The sequence below is a fragment of the Pagrus pagrus genome, assembly GCF_965226575.1.
Source record: "Pagrus pagrus genome assembly, chromosome: 6".
Classification (NCBI taxonomy): domain Eukaryota; kingdom Metazoa; phylum Chordata; class Actinopteri; order Spariformes; family Sparidae; genus Pagrus; species Pagrus pagrus.
Window position 1 is genome coordinate 6,768,236 of NC_140190.1, and position 23,238 is coordinate 6,791,473.

The following is a 23,238-nucleotide window of genomic DNA, read 5'->3' on the forward strand; positions in this document are numbered from 1 at the left end:
ATATATAAAACACTGAAGAAAAGGAAGCAATGAAAAGCATAATAGGTGAGCTTTAAAATATTAGTGAAATTATGGAAAATAACTGTTTATGGGTTCATGGTGAGTGCTGTGCTGTTTCGGGGCATTTGTGTGTGTTGTGGATGACACTTCTGTATTTCCCAGTGCTTGAAATTACATTTGCTATAATTGCTATGTCCGTCTGGAGAGCATCCTGGCCGAGAGGACAAAAAAAGGATCTATTTTTGGACTTTTTTCCTTCCTCGATAATTTTCAACCCAAAAAACAAAGAAATTGCTCAGTGCAACAACACAAATTATCTAAAATAATCAAAAATATGCGCATGTGCGTTAACAATGTAATGATAAATATCTCCTCTATCTCATTCTCACAAATTGTGCAAGAATAATGTCTCATTATGTGTTTCTGGGGAAAGTGATAAAAGCATTCCTAACAATGACAGATGTGTGTTATGTTTCAGTGCTTTCTTTTTACCTTTGGAAGGTTTTCATCATCTTGCGGAGCAAACTTTCCAGGTTGAGGACTTTTTGCATCAGGAGGCATTTCACAGCCGTCTCCTCTCGGCTTGCGGGGTTGATGCGCTGGGCCGTCTGCCTCCAAACCAGGATCTCGTGCTTGAGTTCTGGAGGAGCGGGACAAACAGAGCAGGAGAGAGGGCCGCCTGTTCAGTGTATGTTAAACAACATGGACTAACACAGTCATGACAACGGTGGAGCTTAGTAGCAGCATGTAGCATGTTAATAGCGGAGGGTTTGGTTGGAGGCTGGCTGAGAGGATACAAAGATGTTTTCGGTCAATATGCTGTGAGCCCCCATAGAGGGGACTAATGCAGTCAGCCGATGGGCAAATTGACCGGCTCGGGAACAGCCAGGGATGCAGCCTGAGGGAGCTGGACGCCTGTGCAGATATCAGTAGGTGCCATCCTTTTTCAGGAAGGTTGCTAGGTGACCTTAATAGGATCTAACTGGTAGAGGGGAAAAAAACATTTCTGTAAGCAAATCTTCACAGCTACGGGTTGTGGCGGGGGCTTTTGAGCCGATTTAGCCACAAGCTCTCCTCGGTGGGCCAGGTTGGCGGGAGAAACGGAAACTCCACAGGGTGGGGTTTACAGATGGGCTATCAGGCCTGTACTGAACAGTCGGCAGTGGCAGTGATCGGCTTCCTTCAGGCTGCCTCCGGCTCAGTGCGACAGCGCCTAACAGTCGGACTTCCTCACTCCTTAAACGGAGCTCGGCGGTGACGACTAGGGAGCCTGGTGGTCTGTGTTTTAATGATCCCCTGCCGAGCTCCTCTCGGAGGGTGGGGGGACTGTAGCGTTGTGGGTAAACGCTGATAAGAGGTGACTGTGTTTCTGGAAGAATCGCAAACAATTTCACACAAATATGTCTGTTTTATTAGTTTGCCCATTATCTCCATCCCTGGGGTCTCGTACACAAAGATCTACAGCAGCAGCGAATAGATTTTAGGATGGAGGACACAGTTACTATCCAAACTAAAAACACCCTGCGGTTTCTACTCTTATTAAATGATCTCGCTCTACTTCTGGACAATGTGATGTCCTGAGGGATGGCCAAGTAATTGTTTCTTTTGTTAATGGAGAATTAAGGAGACCAGATGAGCTCAATATTTTATACAAAGGCACAATTAGGGGGGGGGGGGCTTGAAAACAAGATGGGGTCCTGACTGCTTTCTAGATGACTGAAGTCTTTTCTTTACTGTCAGTGTAAGGAGCTTTCCTGACAGAAAGAGCGGCCCAAAGAGGCGAAAGGCTAAAGTGTCCCACCTCAGTAAATTATGCTGAGCTTAGCCTATTATCACGAGTGCTTTAATTAAACTCATTTTTAACCACATTTACTCAGGACCAGAATTGGGCTTTAAATCCTAAAAGTAGCTTGTTAGAAATTTAGTCCCTTCCAGTGATAATTGGTTCTCTTTTTGTTCCTACAGTTTAAAGGTCATATTGTTATTTTATGTAGACAAATCTTTTTTTTTAAATACATCTACAGAGCTGTCTGTGGAAAGGTGCAGGATTAAGGTTTGTTGGGTCCAAAATGTTGGTTCTGTTTATCTCTGTGTAAGATTTCTGACAGTTGCTTCCAGCTTCTTACAAGGTTTGTGAGCCAGAAGTATAACCCTGTTGGACTCATGTTGTATCCGTGTTTCATCAGCAACCAAGGGTCTTGGTAGTTGACAGTATGTGCAAAAAATATATAAAAATGGCAAAGTTTAAAATACTGTGGCGCTCACCTGAGACAGAGGTGGGAAACATCTTCAATTCAGAGCGCATCATAGATCATGTGTGGGAGTCAGAGCGCTGAGGCCGTAATCCCGAGTTAATTAAGTTTCTATGAGGTCACTCCATCGCCCGAGAAGGTGAGCAGCTGTAGCATGGAGGTAGTATGTGCTCTGACGTTCTTTGTAATAATAAACCCAAAGCCATCATAATTCATTTTTAGGCTGTGAGTCATCCAGAGCGATCCTACAATTTACATTTCAGCCTAATAACACGATAACTCGGCTGCAAGTGTCATTCACCATTCATTACTCTCAAAATCATCGTCTGTGGAGTAAATGGTTTGGAGAAGACCTGAACTCACCGACTATTTCAATGGACTCTTTGTTGTAGAGCTTTTTGTTCCAGTAGAGCATCCGCAGGAAGGGAAACGAGGTGAAGAGCACCAGACATATCCCGAGGAACATGTAGCCTGTGAAACTGGCAAAATCGATCCCCTGTAAGACAAATTATAATAACGTGTTAGACTTGTGAGAGAAACTCATGCAGTGATGATCTGAAATGTTATATATCTGTAATACTCTAATTTAAATGAATACAGTCCTCTTTGAGAAAGTGTGTGTGTTCAGATGTGTACAAAGTGGCATTTTAGGCGATAAAGGTTTTGATTTGACAGCAGCATATGGGAATGACAGTAAAAAAGCAAATAAGTTGATTATAACACACAGAACGGGCTGAGAGAAGTGCATCCTTAAAGGGTAACCAACAATAAATTAACAATAAATCCATCCAAACGTTTACAGATCTTGAGGAGTGCTGCTGCATATGTGTAGAAAGCAGCACAGAGCCTTTAGTGGCTCCAGAGGAATTTTACTGTAATCTAATGATTTATCTCCAGTGATGTCACTCAGTGGCTGGTGGCATTGTGGGTAATGTATGCACCAGATTATGAGGAAGGCAGACGAATGCGTGAAATTAAAAAAAGTGATATCTCTGGCTCTGCTGTATCGATTTTGTTCTGTCCATAACAGTCAAGCAGTGCTGAACCAGTGGACTGTTTTTTCAAAAAAACATGTTATCTACATTACCCACAATGCAACTTAGCCACTGATTGACATCACTGGAGGAAATTGATCAGATTACATGCAGCTTCCTCCGGAGCCACAAAAGGCTTTGTACTTTTTTTTTTCACATGTGCTGTCGTACTCCACAAGACCTGTTAACACACTTTCACTTGTGAAATTGTCACAGTTTCCCTTTATGGTTTTTCCTTTTCCATCAAGTTCTAGTTTGGCATGAAGTGCATCTGACTTCCTGCATTACTAGGAAATAGGCAAAGAACACCATTTTATCAGATACACCCATGGAAATAGGTTCTTGTATGATAACGTCTATATAACACACCATTTCTGTATCACAAAGCCTCTAAATGAGTGATTTAAACTGTCTCAATGTCTCAAAAGAACAGTGATGAAACTGGTTAACAGTGACCTCTACAGGATTTTGCAATTTCAGGGTGCAACAAAAGCCCAACATAAAGCAGCAGAGGAGGGGTGACACGACGACACATTCAGCAGGATGAACCAGCGTATGACAAAGATGAACATATTCTCACATACAGCCTGAAAGATATTAAGTATCTTATCAAGTCTGAGTGTAAAGTATGAGCAAGAGACACCTCCCCAAAGACTCCTGCTCTCTCAGCCAGCAGTGACCCTCCGGGCAGCCTCTGGGCTTTGGGTTAGCTGCTCAGACAAACCTACTGTAGTATAAATCAGTCCAATCGTTCGGTAGCAAGACACGAGAGAGCAAATCACTGAAGAATTTAAATGTTGTCTGTGTGTTTGCTGCTGTAATGTATCTCTGTTTGCAGCCGTACACCCTGAGCTGCTGTGTCCATATTTCAGGGCCAGTGTCAACGACTCCTCCGATGGGTTGGAGGAGATCCACTTGGCACGGAGAGTCACCGATGTCCCTCAATAAAAAATCGTACAAAAAGGCAGGTAGAGATTTTGTATGCGCCATGCTACCTTGCTCTATAACAAATCAAACACAAGGGCACTCTGATGAGGGACAGAATCGCCTAAACACACTTCACAGCTGTGCCATTCTTTCTATCTCTGGATTTCTCCCGAAAATCCCCTCGACACAAACAAGCAAGCATGCAAACAAACAAACAAACAGGCGGGCGAACCATGCATGTAGACACAAGCTGTCCTTATCAGAGGCCAGACATGACTGAATGAGCGCGCTGCTGCTGTGTCCCTGCGGTTCTGTCACCTGGGAAACGATGCCAAGACAAACCGGACAGCCGGCCTGGTGGGAGCCTGGTGCGGGGGGGGGGAGCCTCTGTACACCGAAAGGAGACCACATACTGCTGCACCCGCAAAGGCTAAAATGTCACGCGCAGTAAACAGATGCCACATCAAGCAGCCAGCAAATGTCATGTCTTCTAGTGATGTAACATTATGGCCCTCTGAGTATAAAAACAGTGAAGGTTATGAGAAGAGCCTACAAGTCATTGCCCTTTTCAGACAGCGACAGGCTGCTCTGATTAACAGTTTAATGCTCCTACTGCTGCTTACTGGCACCGCAGTTCACGGTCTGTACGATACAGAACGGCACGTCTGTGAATGGTTTTCCAAACTATCATGACGCGAGCGTACAGTGAAGCCATTTTCATTTTTGTCCCGATGTCAGAAGGCAATTAGACTAACAAATAGGCTATTTAAATACAGATATGCTGCCACAGAGAGGCGACACGATGGTGTGTGCAGGAGCTGACTTCCAATCAGGAGAGTCACTGTCAATTAATTTGATTGCACTTTGACACTGACGTCCTTTCTGCAATTTTTTAAAATACGTTTTTTAAAAGTTAATGTGGCCCCCCATGTCATGGCCCAGTCTTCTATAGGGGTAGCCTCGTATTTCTGATTATGATTTTAATTCTAACTGAGGGGGATGCTGTGAAGCTGTTAGAGAGAATTACATTTATCCTGGAAAATGAAAAACTCAGAAGATTTGGCATCCACTGGTCAAATACAATATCACGTAACAATCCCTGGCAGGGTCGAGGCTGAGGGTCGAGGGTTGGGGGGTCGTGAGGGCTCATTTGTTCTCCTATTCTTTGGTATATGATTGTTTCTTGCTTAAAAAAAGAAAAAAAAGAAGCACGTTAATTTGGATGCTGTACACGATGAGGCTCCTGAGCTCCGTGATAAGAAACATTTGAAACCAGACAGCGTGATGTACAGTATGTCAGCCACCGCAGGAAGAGAGCTGGGGCGTTCAGTTACATGGCTTCACACATTATTGCATCAGGACTGACACTGTCTCCTTCACAAGTTTAATCAGACATTAATCCCAGAGAAAGGTCTCCAGTGTGTCGTGGCGTACCACTTAGGAGAAGACCGGAGCCACACCAATATGAGCTGTGGCTGAGGTGAGGAAGAGGGGGGAAGCACTAGGAAGGGTACTCCACACAGGCGTCAGAAATAATTACATCTGCTAAAAGAGGGAACTCTTAGAGCAGCTGTGTTGCTTGTAATGACTGTTTGACGTAGTAATATTCAGGCTTATAAAAGTATGAATGAGGAGGCACAGATTTAAGTCAATCTTGTAAATATGTGTCTGTAGGAAGGCTGCTACAGCGACAGTATGTACCACTGGCCAGGTGTTACAGTTTCTTTCTCAACTGTTTTGACATTTTTAATTCCCGTGATTTATGACGGCAGCGGCAGAAGTATGAATTGGTTTCACCGCCTCTACATTCATTTATCACCGGGCCATCAACATAAATAAAGGTCCTGACTCACGATTGTATAAATACATAAGGAGACCGTGCTGAGCAGAGATAACATGTGTACAACCCAGCAAACACAGATGATTAAATTCACCCACGATACATATTCATAAGATACATGTCTGAATGTAGCCTAGAGAATAAATGTGTATGGACTGTAAAGGCTGAATATTATGAAAAGCACTTAAAATTATCATCTAATATGTGTTGGGTACAGATTGTGATGACACGTACCCACGCTAACGTTTAAATCTTATCATTCCTGAAAATTTATGTAAGTTTCTCCTAAAACACGGTTGCAAAGTTAATTCAAAGCTGTTGTAGGTTGAGTACAAACATGGTTTTCTTATCTAGTTTTTGAAATTTCATTGGCTACATGATGCATCAGTCAAACAGCGGCTGGTGTGTAAGTGGCTCGAGAGAAGGAGTTGGTCTCCTGTCCAGTGATTACTCGTTGGCTGTTGTAGGCTGCAGGGCGGGCATAGAAGCTCATATGTTGCCAAATGAGGCATCAAACAAACGGTCAGAGGTCGGTGGTCATCTGAGAAACAATCTTTTTACGTCATGGAGCGTAATGGACGTTTTTGAGCAATAAAAGTACATAAAAGCATACACGAAAAGGATCTACTGGACATTTGGGAATAAGAGAAAACAGAGTGAGTTGCAAAAAGTTCGTAAACGTTTGTTTGTTGATTGTTTGTTGACTGAACCTGAAAGACTCACAACAACAATCTCTGATTCTTGGCAGACAACGTCGCCCTCCCACTGGAGTCCTCTTTACTGCCTCCTGTCAAATGTAAGTCTGGACTAACTATTCGAAACAGTGAGCTAAGAGCAGCTAAATGCTTTATAAAGCTCGAGAGTTGAATGTTGAATTTTAACGGGACTGGCAGCATCACAATCCCTTTCACATTACAGGGAGTCGTTTGAATCAACGTTAATATCAAAAAGATGCTTAATGGAGCTTCTTAGTGGTGCTGTTGTCCCTTTCTGTCGCTGCAGAGTTGTTTGGAAATGTAACTGTCAGCCTCTTTTCTCCATGTGCATTTATTACTGCCATCATTTCCTAATTACCAAACACCTTGTCACATGATGGGATTTCCAAAACAGCACTGCACTCATTACAGAGGAGTAAAGTGCCAACCGCGCTGCCAAAGCTGTTCTTATATATATATTACTGAGTGCTTCCAGTCTGTAGCAGTGTCTTTCTGATATTTTTGATTACTTTCTAAGTACAAATCCTTCACTGCCTAGAGGGCGATCAATCACAATCAATCAATCAATTAACACAATAACTTAATGAGGAAAAGTCTTAATAATTCTTCGTGAATCAAACTTATATTGCTGCTTCAATTAAGAAACTACTGACCTCTAGAACAGCTGATCAAAAGATAAATAAAGGGGTGAGAAGTGACATGAATCCATTTTAGGTAATTTTGTCATTCACTGTACTGTACAGTCTTTCTACTGAGCGTCTGGTTCACGTGTCGGACTACACCGAGCTGATCTGTGACAAATCTGTGTATACGTGCAAAATTTAGGGAGAGAGCTGTAAAAGTGCCTACTTCTTTGCGCAGGTCCTGATTTGATACTATAATCACATTGGGTGGATCTCCGACAGCTGTGGCAGCCCCTCCAATGTTGGTGAAGATTACTTCTGCAATCAGGACATGTCTGGGGTCTAGATTAAGCACCTCACACAACCTGCAAAATCAGATAGAGACAGAAAAGCCCTTTAGCCCTGATTAGATTGCGACGGGTAGAGAGAAATAAATACAGGAATAAAAAAAGAAGAGGATATTGGAAGATAAAAAGCATTGGTCCTTTAACACTGAGGCTTTACAAGACTTCACCCGGCTGGCTTGGTAACAAATTGGAGCAGAGTTTTGCCCCGATCTCTGTCATGTTTGTCGGGTGTCGATCAAATATTATCTTTACTCTGACCTTCAGGCAGAAAAAGCCAGATAATAATAATGATTTATTGTATGGACTCAGTTCAAAGGCAGAAAATAGAGACATTAACAACAAGTGAGAGATACAGTAGAGGCGGGGAGCACACATGTGTGAGACTACAGTAGAGTCAACAGTACCTCCTGTGTAGTAAGTTCTGTTTTTGGGAAGGTGTTTCAGAGAGGAGATAATGATCTAACAACTGATGTGACTATTTAAAAGAAAATACAGGAGGGCTACTGGTTTGAATTACTGATCAGAAAGAAAAACTTTGAGATAAAAGCTAAGAATACTTGTAATATGTCCGACCATGTTGTGCTGCCTATAAGCTTTTCTAAGGCGTTTTTTAAAATGTAGCGACAAATCTCGGTGTGATCGGGGCCACAACATTGTGCACATGTTGCGGATGAGTGAACTACTGAGTAAAGTAGTGCAGCTGGTCACATCAGGCGTGGGGGAAGACATTTTGCAGCTGTTTCTACAACAGAATACAAAATGTTGGGGTCCAAAAACATGCAGGTTAATTTATTAATTAATGTGTGGTGTCTCTAGAATTACCCATAGCTGTGAATGTGAGTGCACAGCTGTCCGTCTCTATGTGTGCTCCTCTCCTTACCTCAGGATAAGCAGGTATAGATAAAGGACGGATGGACAGCCACACTGTACCTTATGGTGACGGGGGTGAAGAGCATCATGGTGGTCACATTGTCCAGGAAAGCAGAGAGAATGGCAGCGATGAGACAGAGGATGATGATCATTGGCCAGACTCTTCCTCTGGATAATTGGTAAGCCTGCAGAAAGAATTAACATGACGGTGAGTCAGTGTTAATGGTGCTTAAGAGCAATGAAGTGGACGTCTCGATTCATTCACTGTACATTACCAGGACCGTAATGACGGAGCGGTGTCGCTGAGAGCATCAAGAATATCGCAGCGACACGTCACAAATAATCTCTTCTTACATTTTCATCATGAGTAGTAGCACTCATATAAGAAGTAGTGTACTCATATATCCAAATATAGCCATATAATAATGAATTACACACAGATTCACACTCAATAATGCTCATGTATCAGCCCTCACCCAGCAGGGAATGACTCAGGATGGCCACCTTTTCTGTGTAATAGCAGGATGTGTCAGAGCTGAGCTGCTCTCAGAGAAGGTATTTTAATTTGGAGTGCACGCTCTTGTCCGACTCACACTTAAAATTCATGAGCCTGCATGATCCCTCTGTTCTCCAGGTGCTACAGTACCTGAAGGACAAAGGCGTTCGCCCTCCTTCACCGTCTCCACAGAATATTCAGGATTAAAACCTGAGCTTCACAGAGCTGCTGAGAGAAACAACGAGCTGATTTTCTGATGGGAGGAAACCTTGACCTTCTAGAGGATGAACGTCTTATCTTCCACTGTAGAGTAACAGACTAATGCAGCTGTTTGTTTTAACGGTGGATGTTTTAATTTGTAGGAAACATGCAGATCTGCATTCAGTAGCATTCGGTTCACGCTCGATTTACTGAAATGTCTGAACATACAACTCTAATTTTAGAAATAACCGGTTTAAAGGTCATTTCCTTCAAACAGTTCAAACTGAGTGCAGTTGAAGCAAAATTCATTCGTTTGAATAGACAGTAGCGACCTATTTCTCTGATCTACCCCGCAAAACAAAGCAAATGTCACTCCTATCAGCCTGTTATAGCGCCGCACCTTCGAGTCAGAACGTAAAGATAGGCATCAAAACTTGTTCGGTCATGTTACGTCACAAAGGTCCTCACAGATCTCCGTCATGTCAAATAAGTCAGCATAAAAACTACACGCTTGTCATGTTATCAGTGCTAATTTCAGGAATAGCTCAAAGCCTGCCACCTTTGAGACAACTCTAAAATACCACTGGGCAGCTATTTTCATCGACACACACTCAACAGCTCTGTGGTGTAATACTGGGATATAAAATCTACAATCGTGGCCATGGCACTGCTCACCTTCATGTTCAAAATGCCAGCCTCTCTCCATCAATTGTAATGATTTGGTTATTTTCTGTGCTAGTGATGGGACCCGTAAGTGCAGGTGACAATGGCAAATAAGATAAAAAACATCCGCAAATAGGAAAAAACAACCGAACAGATCATAAATTGCACCAAAAAAACACCTTTTCTGGTAGAAGTTAATATTGTTGTGCTTTTCTGCTCTTGTGGTTGTGTTTTTCTATTTTATTCCCATTCGCTGTTGTGTTTTTTTTTTTTTTTTTTACTTGCCATTGTGATTTGCACTTCAGGGCCACCGTACCCACCAGTATTACCGTCACTCACCTTCACAGCACAATAATCGAAGAAGCCGGTCTCTGAAAAAATGGCCACCAGCACCATCTGGAAGAAACACAAAACATTTTCCTTTAAAAAACAAAAACACCCTGTCACCCTGAAAATAGTCACCCACAGACAATAAGGTGGTGCTCACGTAAGAGATGGTGGTCAGTGAGACTATATCTCCACTGAGCTCCACTCTCAGTACTGAAGGACTTTCTTTTAGTCTATTATTACACCGATAGCAGTCGGTTATGACAGCGAAAATGAGCGCAAAGGAGAGAAAACAGTCCAAAAAAATGTGTCTTTTAAGGAAACGGCAAGCAATTGTTTATAAACCTGATTGTATTTCACACAAGGACAGTCCAACACAATTGCCTTTTATAAAATGTATTTCAAAAGATATAAATACACAGCGCCTTGGACTCTTTTCAGAAAGTCCCTCTGCTGCATTTCACAGAATGAGATGAAAATTTCAGTGGCAGCTGTTGACAGTGGAAGTTGTCCAACAGGACGCTCCCATCTGTGGCCGTGCATCGATATGAAACTCAGGCGTCAATGATCCGCCAGAGTTATATTTTATTTCGTGTGAATAATGAGAGTTGAATCTTTTGTCAGAGATGGATTCTTCTATAAAGTTACAATGTGTCCGATGAATGTAATCAGCCTTCACAGAAGCTCTTCAGACTCGCAGGTCAGTGTTGTGCTGAAGCTGACAGGAAATGTGGTGATATAAAATAACAGAATACAAAATCTTACAGAGCGGACTGCCCAAAAGGAGATTGGGTGAATAAATAACATCTTTGACTAATACTGTAGGTCTAACCATGCCAAACAGAAGAGCCAGCGTCTCGTAGTCGATCCACTCCACCACAGTAACCAGACTGGGCCGCTGTGGACGAGACAACGAAAATAATTAGAAGAAAGAAGGAAAAAAGGAAAGATTCAGATACATTCATCCTTATTCACTGTTATTTTCAGTACAGTAGCACCGGTCCTGCGTTTGGATGCTATCGGACTCTTTTCCGCAGCAGCCCATTATGACTTGCTATAGCAGGAGAGCACAGGTGGAGCTCATGACACTAATGATGGCTCTGCTCCACAGAAGTGTCCCAGTGAGCTGCACGGGCTCAATACCTGCAAACTGGAACCTGTAATTAGTGTTATTAATTACACATGTGCGATCCCTGCATACGTCGGAGCTTTGAAAACTACTTTCCAGGTTTTGATTCACTGATCTTTGGACTATAAAAGCCCTTCTGCATTTACTGCCTTTCTTTTTCTGAATATTTTGTCGCAGAAGATTAAGAATACTGTTAAAATAACTAACTTTTCTGACTTAAAAACGTGTCTGTAAAGTGATTATTTGGAGATAGAAGCTATTGACAGTTATGTTTTCCCCGATGTGCAGCAGCCAAGTCATTTTGAGCACAGCACGAGCCAGATGAATGTTAAATCAATCGCTCAATGGAGACCAGATTTAATGATATTTCATCCACTGGACTTCTTGATCAAGTTTATTATCAAGTTTTCTCTTATCTGCTCTACCTGCCTACCTGGTCACGGCCTGAAATCAAGACTATTTATTTTAAAAAGTAAACTTCGGGAAGGAAACTCCCCTGCTAAACAGGGAAAACACTTTTATGTGAATGCAGGAACAAAAAATAAAAATTTCCCTGTTAACAAGAATTAAGTCTAATTTGTCTAACTTGCACGGCAGCCATTTTGAATCCCTTTATTGGGAAGTAGCGTTAGCCAACATGCCCGTAATGTCAGGCTATATCATCATACTGCCGACTGAAAATGACGTATTAGAAGCAAATTAGTTTATTTTAGCACATTAAGGGATATTTTCACAGAAATTATAGCATAACTCTGCCCGTATGACCCGCTATGTTAGCTTAGCAAACTAACTTTCTTGCTAATTTAAAGTTGTTGTTACTGTCCCCTTCAACTACCGGCAAAACACCAACTGACATTTTGAAGTGAAGTGTTTCTTTGAGCTAAGTATTCCTCGGCATTACTCAAATATTTATTTTACAGCTCACTAAAACAGAAAAAGTAAAAACAGACTTACATCACCGATGACCGCCAGAGCGGCTAAGGCTCCCAAAGATCCCAACATGGCGGCCAGAGTGCGATGTACAATCTGAAAATTCAAAAGGAAACACAGACGGCTTTTAATCAAAGAAGATATTCGATGTTAAGATGTTTGAATATCAACGTTTAACGGTTGCAACGAGCTAAACATCCTCACCCTAATTTTAATGTATGTATCTCATACCAGTGTTTTATTCCATTTTTTGTATATAATCCTGTCGCCACATGCTGCATCTCAAACTTTGAACTGTAATTGCATGCTCAAAAAAGCCCAGTTATTCTCAGAAAATGCTGCTGGTGCTTGTTTTCCATTAGCACCTGATGGTCCGTCATTTTCTTCTGAGTAAAATATATCAAGACGTGCTGAACTTCAAGAAGCTCTTACAGCCGTCTCCATGATGCCGAGCCGCCCTCCTCCGCTCCATCGCTGCTCTCATGTATGATGATGCATCCCATTATTAAAAATTGAGGTGATGAGCATGGATGTGTTATCAGACATCAGAGCTGCTCCTCTGACATTCGTACCATCGCAATAAATTGCAGGAAAGTAGGTCACTTATTATGAATATTGGCAAATGCAGAGGCTGTTCCTGATAAGAGATCCGTGGCCTTCGTCTTGACCCAAATGGAAAAGTAGCTTATTAAAAAAATTTAAAAAAACACAACTCTTTTTCATTTTTGTGAGGCAGTTTTATCGGCAGACTTATTCAGGTGAAAGGGACATTTATTGCACGTTAAAGAAGGATGTCTGGTGCGAACAACAGTCATCGTCTTCGCTGTACACTGGCCTTGATCAGGCGGTCTTCAGACTTTCAGAAACGTCTCTTTGTCTGAACACATCTTTTCAGATGATAGATGAAGGAGAACAAAAGCCTCCTTTATTCCTGCCTCGAACGTGACCAAAGCAAGGACATTTCCCTGAAGTGCCCATTAAAAAATAAAGAAAATTTGTGTCCAATTACCAACACAAAGAGAGATCCCTTTGTTTGAACTGGTTCAGAAAATTCCCATTATCCTAAATGTGAGAGACTAGATTATGTGATCACTCATTAAAGTAAAAGTCCAATGGAGAAAAAATCTCATCTGCAGGCGAGTGACACCTGACGAGAGCTGCGGTCAGATGACGTCTTGCTGATGTCTGAGTAGCCGCGTCTACTTTCCAGACAATCCCTCGCACTTTCAATTACAGCCTCTGCAAGTGGACCTGTCAGTAACAGAGATGACACATGAGAGTGTGTGCAGAGTGTAACTGTGCTGTCATCTCTCACAGCCGGCTGCCGACTCTCACACCGTAGTATTGCCCCCGCTGGAGCAGCTTAGTGAGCTCACACCTTGTCGCCGCTCGGGGGGAGATTAGCTCGTCTAATTAAAACCCAAAAAAACTGACGGGAAATCACAGATGAATATTCACAGAGCTCGAAACCCAAACAAGTGTGAGTAAAGTGAGAAGCTAATGAGCAACACATCCGAGTAACGACGGCTAATATGTGGGAAACTAGTAATTATTTCATATCTAAACGCTCATTAATTATCACTGAATCCTTAAGTGTCAACTGACTGATAATCAATCAATGACTTGTTGCGTGTATGTTAATAAATTACGTTCATAATTACATTTTGTGAATATTATAATGATATATCATCATTTTTAATTTAGGAGGTGATGCAATTTCATGACGAAACTATAAATGAAATGATAATGAGTCAATCTAAAGTAATTATACGGCTACTAATTACTACTAATTAGTATTTTGAATGAATTGGACACGTTCACATGGGAATGTGAAGGGTGGAGACGGAAGAGGAAAAAAATCACATGATCAAACATCACCAGGTCGTACGAGAGCAGGTTTGATCATGTTAGAGTTAAAGATATATATATGTCTGCATTGAAAATGTTTGACAGTGACAGAACATAAACTACATTTGGGTCTGAAAGACGTGGACGTTTATAAGCTGGAAGAGTCTAATGGATAATGCTATCAAATTGCATCATGGGAAATGTAGGATCCAGTGTTTTTGAAGCTTTGAACCTCTCTAAACCTGCTGCAGAGCTTTGGGGGCTCTGGGGGGTATTTGGTCTATTAGACCTGGAAGAGGTGGAGTTTTTTCAGTTGGAAACTTTCAGACTTTAGCTTGTTTTACTGGTTTTCTACAGGCTCATCAACCCCTGCTTCAGTTCGTCTCATCATAAAGTCTCATGTAAGTCCAACACTAAGTCACAGGAGTGCCCCTTTAAGCCCAGAGTTGCAGAGATCTCAGAAATAAATGCAGTTTCCCAGATATTTTGACTTGTCTTTGTAATTCACAGGTGTTACTACTCGCACCAACAATGTCTCTGCTCTGTAGTAAGCTGTGACGGTGAGTCATCATGCAGGTATAATATCAGGACCCTGGAACTGAAGCAGCCATATGTATGTATGATATATATATATCAACCACTAATAATCGTATTATTTAAACACCTGTGATTCTCCTACTGTCACATGTCAAAGTGTCTTCATTGAACCTGCTGTACGTGTTACACATCCTAACAAAGGAGTAGGTACTGTATTAAAAAAAACAAGCTCGTCCATCATCCGTAGAGGAGCCTGAGAATCAGAGGCCTTTTACCTCAAAGATGATGAGAACGTAGACGCCGGTCAGGATGATCCCAGCGATGGCCACCTGCGTCTCCACATTGACGTAGAGCGACTGGTGGGTCATGGACAGCGGCACCACCTCGTTATCCTGCAGGAAGGCCTGGACCGTGATGACGATGGGGTCACTGAGCGAGAAAGGAAAGCAGCACATGTTGTTGTTACATGAGGCTGTGAGAGAAAACAGCACCACATACTCAAAAATAATGGGACACTGTATGATGTTATGTGGCAGGAATTCAACTATTGCCAGACATTTAATTAATAAAGAACTGCAGCATTAAAGGAGCATTATGTAATTCTGGGGAAGACATTTTAATCAGAAGAGAAAGATCTTCTTATACCTAAACAATTAAATAAACAAACTCTTTGTGTTTGTTTTTCTGACTGCAAAGGATCAACACAGTTTCATACTGTTTTACTTTGTTTATATGTGGCGGACCCTGCCACCTTTTCTAGCATCAAACAGTGTTCTGGGGACCTTATTTTCCAGAACAGCTTGTTTATTCACTTATGGAAAAGATAAATGTCCCTGAGTTTGTATTATTACCTCATTAATATTATGAATATTAAAATTCTGAGTTTAAATATCTTTTCCAAAACTACGTAATGCCCCTTTAAAGGTGTGATATGTAAGAATTTTTGTTTGTTTTGTTTTGAAATTATGTAAAACATGTTGAAGTAAGCATGCTAACCAGCTAGCCGCTATTCACTTTGTAGAGTGATAGACTGATAGTAAACACCACCAACACTTCTCTGGTGCTGGTCTGGGCAGAGTCAGCTAATATGACTGCTACCTGCATGGTTAACTAGGCTAAGTAGCTAACAGCAGATTCAGTTAGCAGCAGTTAGTGAGTATAAATTTGACAAGTGGCTACATATTGCACCTTTAATAATGAAATGAAGTCTTTTCTCTGATAAAAACAGAAAACTCTGTATGAAACACCGTCCGTGATGCAGACGATGTGAAGAAAGTTTCCCTCCTGTCAGACTACTGTCCAGCACAAACAAAAATTACATAACCCTCCCACTTTTCTGACCCCTGCTAACATTCATACAGTCCCTCAGACGACTGTTCACAGCAGCCAACGTGAAAGTAGAAAAATCCAACTGTTCAAATCAACACAGTGTCACACAGAGTCTCGAGTACCTGCTGAGCATCTCAAATGTTTTTGTCAGCAGTATCTGGTCACTGCGTTCACTGTGCAGAGGAATGGTCCAATTATGGATCACCTGTTCACACACAGCAGAAGACAAATGAGTTCACCTTTCGCTCGGCAATACTTCACAGATGATACAGAAAAGAAGCAAAATGCATCACACCGACGCGCTCACCTGCTGAGTCCTCCTCCTCCTCTGTCCCAGCTGCTCCGTCTGCTCCACCTGGATCAGGACGTACTCCTGGTTGGTGAGGTCGATCATCCCTCCCGTGAAAGGCCCCCCCACCTGGAGCTTCAGCAAAGCGTTGTCTCGAAAATCTGTCAGGTTCATTGCTGCGGGACCGTCAAAGAGAAATATGTGGTATATGTTGAATGTGTGATCACCACTCCCTCTGACCTCCCTCTTATCTTCTCCTGCAGCATCTACTCTGATTAAAACAGGATGAAGATCCTTGTGGATTAAACACATTTTTTAAATAAATCTGTCAAAATCGTTGTTTTTCTTCTCCCGTGTCTCTGCATGCCCTTAAACTCAAAGTACAACATTTCCACCCATGCTCCACCTCTCCTCTTGTTGATTAATGGTCTGCTGGGACCAATGTGCAGCAACATCGATTAAAAGATACAGAAACTCTCCGTTGAAGAGACTGCCAACATCCTCCAGGGGTTGTCTCGGTCTGGATACATGCTGAAGAACAGCTGAAACCACCAGAATACAGTCGTCAATATATTATTCACTCAATCCAAACAGTTTGTAGCAAAGATATATGGAGAAAACAATCAATCAAATGTGTGAAAGTCACATTATGTAAAGGCAATTTTAGTGAACGTCTATGAAAGAGTGCTAACTGAGTGGGTATCTGCCTTTAGCCCAGTTAGACTAGCCAATAGGATCAGTGTCATGAGTTCAACATTTTGGGAAACTTGTGTGTGAAGCACAGACATAAAGTCAGGCGGTGATTAGCCTGGTTAGCATTAAGATTGAAAGCGAATGGAAACAGCTGGGCTGTCTGTAAGCTTCACAAAATGGCCACCAGCACTTTAAAAGCTCAATTCTTAACACTTTGTATCTTGTCTGTTTAATGTGAACACTAACAAAAATGCATAAACAACAATTTGTGGGGTTTTTTTTGTTTGTTTGTTTACAATGAGGTTGCTAGCAAACCAGCCAGAGACGCTAGAGAGGCGTAGGCTAGCTACTAGGCTGCACGATAACCTAAACTCTTGTTTTTCAAGAGCACGTAAAACCATTAATTCATCTTTTCTCATTCCTATTTCTCATTTAGAGGTTTTAAAGGTGCCAATAAGTGTATTTCTGAACTTCAAACACAGCTAGCTAGCTGTTAGCAGCTAGCCGTTACACCACGCTTGCAATTTTTATGCTTAGCTTAAGCTAAGTCGAGCGCCATACATGTGTAAAATGTTTTGCCAGAAGTAATCAGGATAAGTTAGTAAATAAGTAACTGATAGCATTAGCCTTGCTTTTTTCAAAGGACACATCCACTTACACTGCAGAGAACAACGATGGTGAAGATGGTGGCAACTTTGGAGGCTCTGAAGCAACATCTGAAAAGACAAAGACGAAGGTTGAAGAAGACAAAATGAAATAAAACAGCACTTTATTACCAGGGCCTGTAAGTCTGGATGAATCTGTCTTCTAATTCTTCTATATAAAGTGAAATTTATTTATTTTTTGACCTCTTAAAAGGAAATTTCTCTCTTTGAACTGCTCCTCCTCCCTCATAGACGAGGGACTAACAGAAGACCTATACATGACTTTTTACTAAAAAGGGAAAAGGGTTGGGAAGCAGCAGTATAAAAGCTTTGCTGACGTCCTGAGGCGTCTCACCTCATACTGCTGGTGAGTCTGAAGTTGAGGTTGAGGTTGTCCAGAGGGTCGCTCTTGTCCGAGGAGCTGGATCGAGACAGGGACAGGCTGGTGACCTCGCTGCCCAGCCGAAACCTCCTCTCAAAGTCCAGGGAGCTGTTGTCCCAGGGCTCTTCCCCTCCAACAAAGCCGGGGTCGTGCAGGGTCATGTAGGTAATACTGGGGACAGAAATGATCGCTGTCAGTCCTCTGGGCATCGAACACTGCAGCGTCAGTGACAGAAATAAACACTACGTTGGCATTTAAGGACACCAGCTGTGGATGTCAGCTCTTAAATTGAAAAATGTTTCTAATACTGAGCAGCAGAAACATTTCTGTATCATGTAATCACAATTTCATTACTGGTGCTGTACACCACTTTGAATTGAATCAATGTAAGAGGTCTTGTTCAATGATGTAATAAGTTTAGATATTTCCTTAAATGACTCCTGCTCGCATGGCAAAAAAAAACAAGCATTATGTTGTTGTTTGTGTCTGAAAAAAAGTGAATTCAGTCAACAACAACCTGTAACACACTTCCAGATCATGGAGGAGAAAGGAAATTTCTATAACTCATCTTATTATTTGACATTTTATTTCATAATGTCACTTTTTACGTCACTTTTAATGATGTTGCAGTTGTCTCGAATCTTCGAGCCCTCGCCAGATCCACCAACTACCATTTTTACTTATTTCTCACAGCAATTTGTGTCTTACTTAGGAGGATATCTTATCTCTGAATTAACCTGCTACCTGCTGCACTGTCTTCTCAATTTGGACGATTGAGTAGCTTTCAGCTAGGGGAGGCAAAGTAGGTCAGCCTTTGAGAGCTAAATAGAAAGAGAGGTAGGTAACTCGCTATCTTAAGAGAGGCCAGGGACATGTTATGTAGGCTAACTGGTGAAAGAGGAGGGTGACTGGTTACCACAGTGACAAAAAAACATGAAAATAAAAGAAAAAATAACTTTATTAAATTTTGCATCCATGAAAATAAGAATAAGTCACATTTCAACATAATAGGCTCAATTTTGGGGAATTATTTAAACATTACACAAATGATTGGTTTCATTTTAAATATTGAGCACATTAATTTTCTTCTGTTTAATTTATTTATTGATTGATACCTGGAGCCTCCTCCGTACCATCTCTACAATCACAATGACTCACCTGTCATCTTGGGAGAACCTCAGCAGAGGCGACCTCTCTGTGAGGTTGGCCGAATTTGTTTTTCCTCGGAGAAAATTAACCACGCTGAAACCGTGCCTGAAGAAAAATGAGCGTAATGAGAAAATAAAAAGTTACAATGCTTTCAAAAAACTGCGTTTTTGTGACCTTTGATCACGACACAGCTGTCAGTCACTGGTTTGAGCAGCTTTTCCAGCCGCTGTGTGACACCAGGGGTGGCAGAAAGGTGGGTGAGCAGCTGGTGACTCTCCACCTGAGGAGATCATTAAAGTCTCTTTTGTCACCCTGCTGCTGCGCTGTATCCCAGAGGCTCCTGCAGGCGGACGCCCTCAGGACCATCACAGCTGGGTCCCAACAGGAAATCACATCCACACACACACTCTCTATATATATATCTGTCTTCATCTCTTTCTTTCAATGCTAAACAAACTCACACACCTTCACTTAATGTTAAAAAGTGCTGAAGAAGCATTATCAACGTCCTCTCGGCAATTAGTCTGACAACAGCGGAGACGTCATGCGAGTCGTTATGTAACAGAACACCGACCCACTGAGCCAAAACTGTTGGATGGAAATCTTTCTGAAAATTAAAGGTCTCCCTCGGCTAATCTCATAATCTTGAAGGCTTTTTTTTACCCTCTGCCTGTCAAAAGGGGTTGTGTTCTTAAACACAGTCTGTGGCACTTCATCCCACAGCAGCAAGCATTTTGTTTAGTGTGAGTTTATTGTAAGGAAGTTGTGTTTGAATGGTTAGTTTTGTGATTAACTTTCTGGTTGTATCGGGGAGGTAATTCCCTTGTTGTCTCACAAGTCTGGCAAGCGTTACCAAACACTCGCTCCAGACAGTCGGGTGCTTTGAATCAGCTGGATGTGTCGAGGGTGTTAGATAAAGGAGTAGATTACATTACAGAAGTCTGTCGCATTAATCCTCTTACATACTCTTATACAACTATAAAGAGATTTACTGCATTCCTACAAATGTTTTCTCCCTGATCCTGTCGCCTCAATGTGAGGGAGAGATCGCACGGTCGCACTTTAAAGAGACGTCTTTAAAGGAAATTGGGGGGGAAAAAATGGATACCAATGGAAAATAGGTCATATTTTAGTAGTTTTTCTTCATTTATACTGATTTATTTTTAATATAAATACCACTTTACTATTTAATGTCCTGCAAAAATAGTGCCTGCTCCTGACAGGATATTAATTTAAATCTTTGGTTGTCTGTTTCTTACCAGTTAATTCCCCTTTTTGGCCACATGGGGGCAGCAGCCACACGTTTCAGCTCCTGTCTCTTTAAGGGCCCGCCTCCTGAATACCCAGTCTGCTCTGATTGGTCAGCTCACACACGCCTGAGCCAGCACCGCTAACAACAACAGAGCTGCTGTGCTGAATCAATTCTTACATGCCGAACTAGCTGCTAGGCATAAATGTGTGACATTGTGATGTAGTGTGATGTCACAAAGTCACTGAATTAAAGGTGGGACTACTGACGAGGCGTTTCAGGAGCAGTGTTTTCTGTGGGAGAGAGGAGCTTCTGTAGGTGTGGACTGTTTGCTGTGTGATACTGCAGGAAGTGAACAGCAGGTTTGTCACTCTTTCCCCCAAAATGGTGCCGACAATGAAAGGTGAGAGTGAAACCCTGAGCTTAAAGTCTCTGTAGATCTTACGAGGGATCATTTTCTGTGGGTTGGTCACTACAAGCGACTTCTTTTACATTACACAAAGCCAGGTGATCTATTGTTTTAACAAATTATTAGTACAGAGCAGCTTTAAAGGTCTGATGTGTATGATTTAAGGGGATTTTGGGTCAGAAATGGAATATTATATTCATGATTATGCTTTCATTAGTGTTTAACCACCTACTGTATAACTTCAGTAAATTTGGCCCAAGCCCGTGTATCACACTCTAGTCAATAATGCCCGAGTCTATTATTATTTTCAAAGTGCAAAGACAGAAAAACCTGACAGCACCACTGCAACGTTCTGAGCTAATCAGCCGATAAATATCCTCAACATGTCATATACAACCCAGGATCTCAAGAGTTATTTTACCTGATTGCCACTTCAGACATTAAAAACTTGAACATCAACGCAACAAGCTCAAATATAATACAGCTAACCAGACCTGGCTGCCTCAGGCGTATACAGGAGACACATAAGCATCAGCTGTAGTCGTGTGCATCATGTGCAACTTTGACTTCATTAGTTCATGAAGCAAAAAAAATCCCCCCTTTAATCCCGATAACGTCACAGCCACAGGCTTGAGATTAGCACCCCCCTGAGTGACTGAGAGACACACCCACAGACACACACACTTCAGCCTCAGTGTGTGTGTGTGTGTGTGTGTGTGTTTTAACTTTACAAGTAAATTCCAGTCTTTTGCACGTATGTTCATAGATCCCCTGGAAGGTTTAACCGACAGGCCATGTGAAACGTGTGCACGTGTTGGTTCAGATACTTCAACCTGTCGTGTGACTGACTGGACCTCCAGACACACAGTGAGAAGAGAGAACGAGTGTTAATCTGTTTCTGAACTAGAACTAGTTCGATATAAAGAAAACAGTCGGTCAGTAGGCAGAAATCTCTATACACTATATGTATGAGGATTTTAGGGTGAACTGTTCCTTTAAAACACTTGTTTATTTAGTTTTTGGCCACAGTTCCTTCTTTGGTTTTTCAAGGATGCCACCAGCTTTTGATTCAGTTCATTGACATTGAACTCAACCCAATCGAGCCTCCACAGCATCTTCTTGTAACTAATAAAACAATTAACAACACATCTTGCCAATAAACCAACACGAGAGAGCAGAAACAGTCGTACCCGTCCTCCTGTCGCACAGGGACGAAGCCCTCAGCGTGGATGACGCACTGTCCCGAGGGCAGGACTGCCGACTGCTGCAGCTTCTGGGTGTCTCTCCTCTCTGAGATGCCCTGCAGGAGACGCAGCTCCCCAAAGTTCCCCGCGACGGCCTCTGGTGACCTCAGGCTGCTCCTCCCCTGATGGCCTTGGGCTGACGCCTGAGACATCTCCATCTCCAGGTTGTTTTTGTTCTCCAGATACATGGTGGGACTGCTGGAGGGTGGAGGGAAGCAGGGTTTGGAGTCAGTGGATATCTCAAAACAGGTTAATTCAACAGGTACGGCAACGCGGGGGCAGCAACATCACTGACGTACTATCATCTTTTAAACTGGCGGTAGTAGACCATATTCCTCCAACGTCAAGCTCAGGGTAGGAAGCTCGAGTGCTGGGATATTGTTATGTTGTTGTGTTCCTGGTTGCAAGTCCTATGAACACAGCAAATCTGACAAAATCTAGAGGGACACCGGCTGTATATCAAGGTAAAACAACATTTTTTAGAGTGTGTTAGCTAACATTAGCATTCAACTGCTTCCTAGCTAACACTACCGTTTGATTACACCCCGTGTGTTTTGTCTTTTAACACTGAGATCCGGGTTTCTAGGTCAAATCAGGATTCTTAGGATTGTTTTGTTTTTTTTGCTTTGGACAGTAGCCATGTTGCTAAAGCCGTGTTTTGCTAGGAGGGGAGGAAAGTTAAAAAGTCGTCTTGTATCCACTGTAAGTTTATGTGGCTAACATGTTAGCACACAGTTGCCCTAGCAACACATCCAGCAGATACGGTGCAACATTTGCATTCATTCGTAGTCGTGTATCTGGCAAATGAGTTGTCCGATGACTCCATGTCTGTCAGTTCGTCACTATGAGCGACCAGATTCACATGCAAGTTATCGTGTGACCCATTGTTAATATGAACATATTGATTATAGCAGCTTTAAAGCAACATTATGTAACTTTTTGACCTTTAAATATCACCTTCAGAATCACGTTGGTGGTTCAGGGTCTTGCAATAGAGTGAATGGTGTCTTGTTTCTGCACTATGTAACGTCACAACCACAGGTTTGAGATTAGCACCCCCCTGAGTGACCGAGAGACACACACACTTCAGCCTCAGTGTGTGTGTGTGTT

General features: G+C 42.1%; 1 protein-coding gene across 1 annotated transcript in view; it reads right to left on the reverse strand.

The window, feature by feature from the left end:
* The window catches only part of oca2 (oculocutaneous albinism II), a gene marked incomplete at its 5' end in the record, with an annotated part of 42,723 nt that extends 20,407 nt beyond the window's left edge, over nt 1-22,316 (reverse strand). The window contains 16 exons of the mRNA XM_084354106.1: nt 493-640; nt 2,616-2,748; nt 7,619-7,757; nt 8,670-8,794; nt 10,309-10,365; nt 11,129-11,194; nt 12,380-12,451; nt 15,016-15,169; nt 16,192-16,274; nt 16,377-16,534; nt 16,828-16,900; nt 17,710-17,767; nt 18,051-18,248; nt 19,236-19,331; nt 19,538-19,597; nt 22,075-22,316. Of these exons, the coding sequence (XP_084210232.1) occupies nt 493-640; nt 2,616-2,748; nt 7,619-7,757; nt 8,670-8,794; nt 10,309-10,365; nt 11,129-11,194; nt 12,380-12,451; nt 15,016-15,169; nt 16,192-16,274; nt 16,377-16,534; nt 16,828-16,900; nt 17,710-17,767; nt 18,051-18,248; nt 19,236-19,331; nt 19,538-19,597; nt 22,075-22,316 (1,862 nt within the window). The remainder of the gene's footprint in view (nt 1-492; nt 641-2,615; nt 2,749-7,618; nt 7,758-8,669; nt 8,795-10,308; nt 10,366-11,128; nt 11,195-12,379; nt 12,452-15,015; nt 15,170-16,191; nt 16,275-16,376; nt 16,535-16,827; nt 16,901-17,709; nt 17,768-18,050; nt 18,249-19,235; nt 19,332-19,537; nt 19,598-22,074) is intronic.
* Nucleotides 22,317-23,238: the final 922 nt, after the last annotated feature.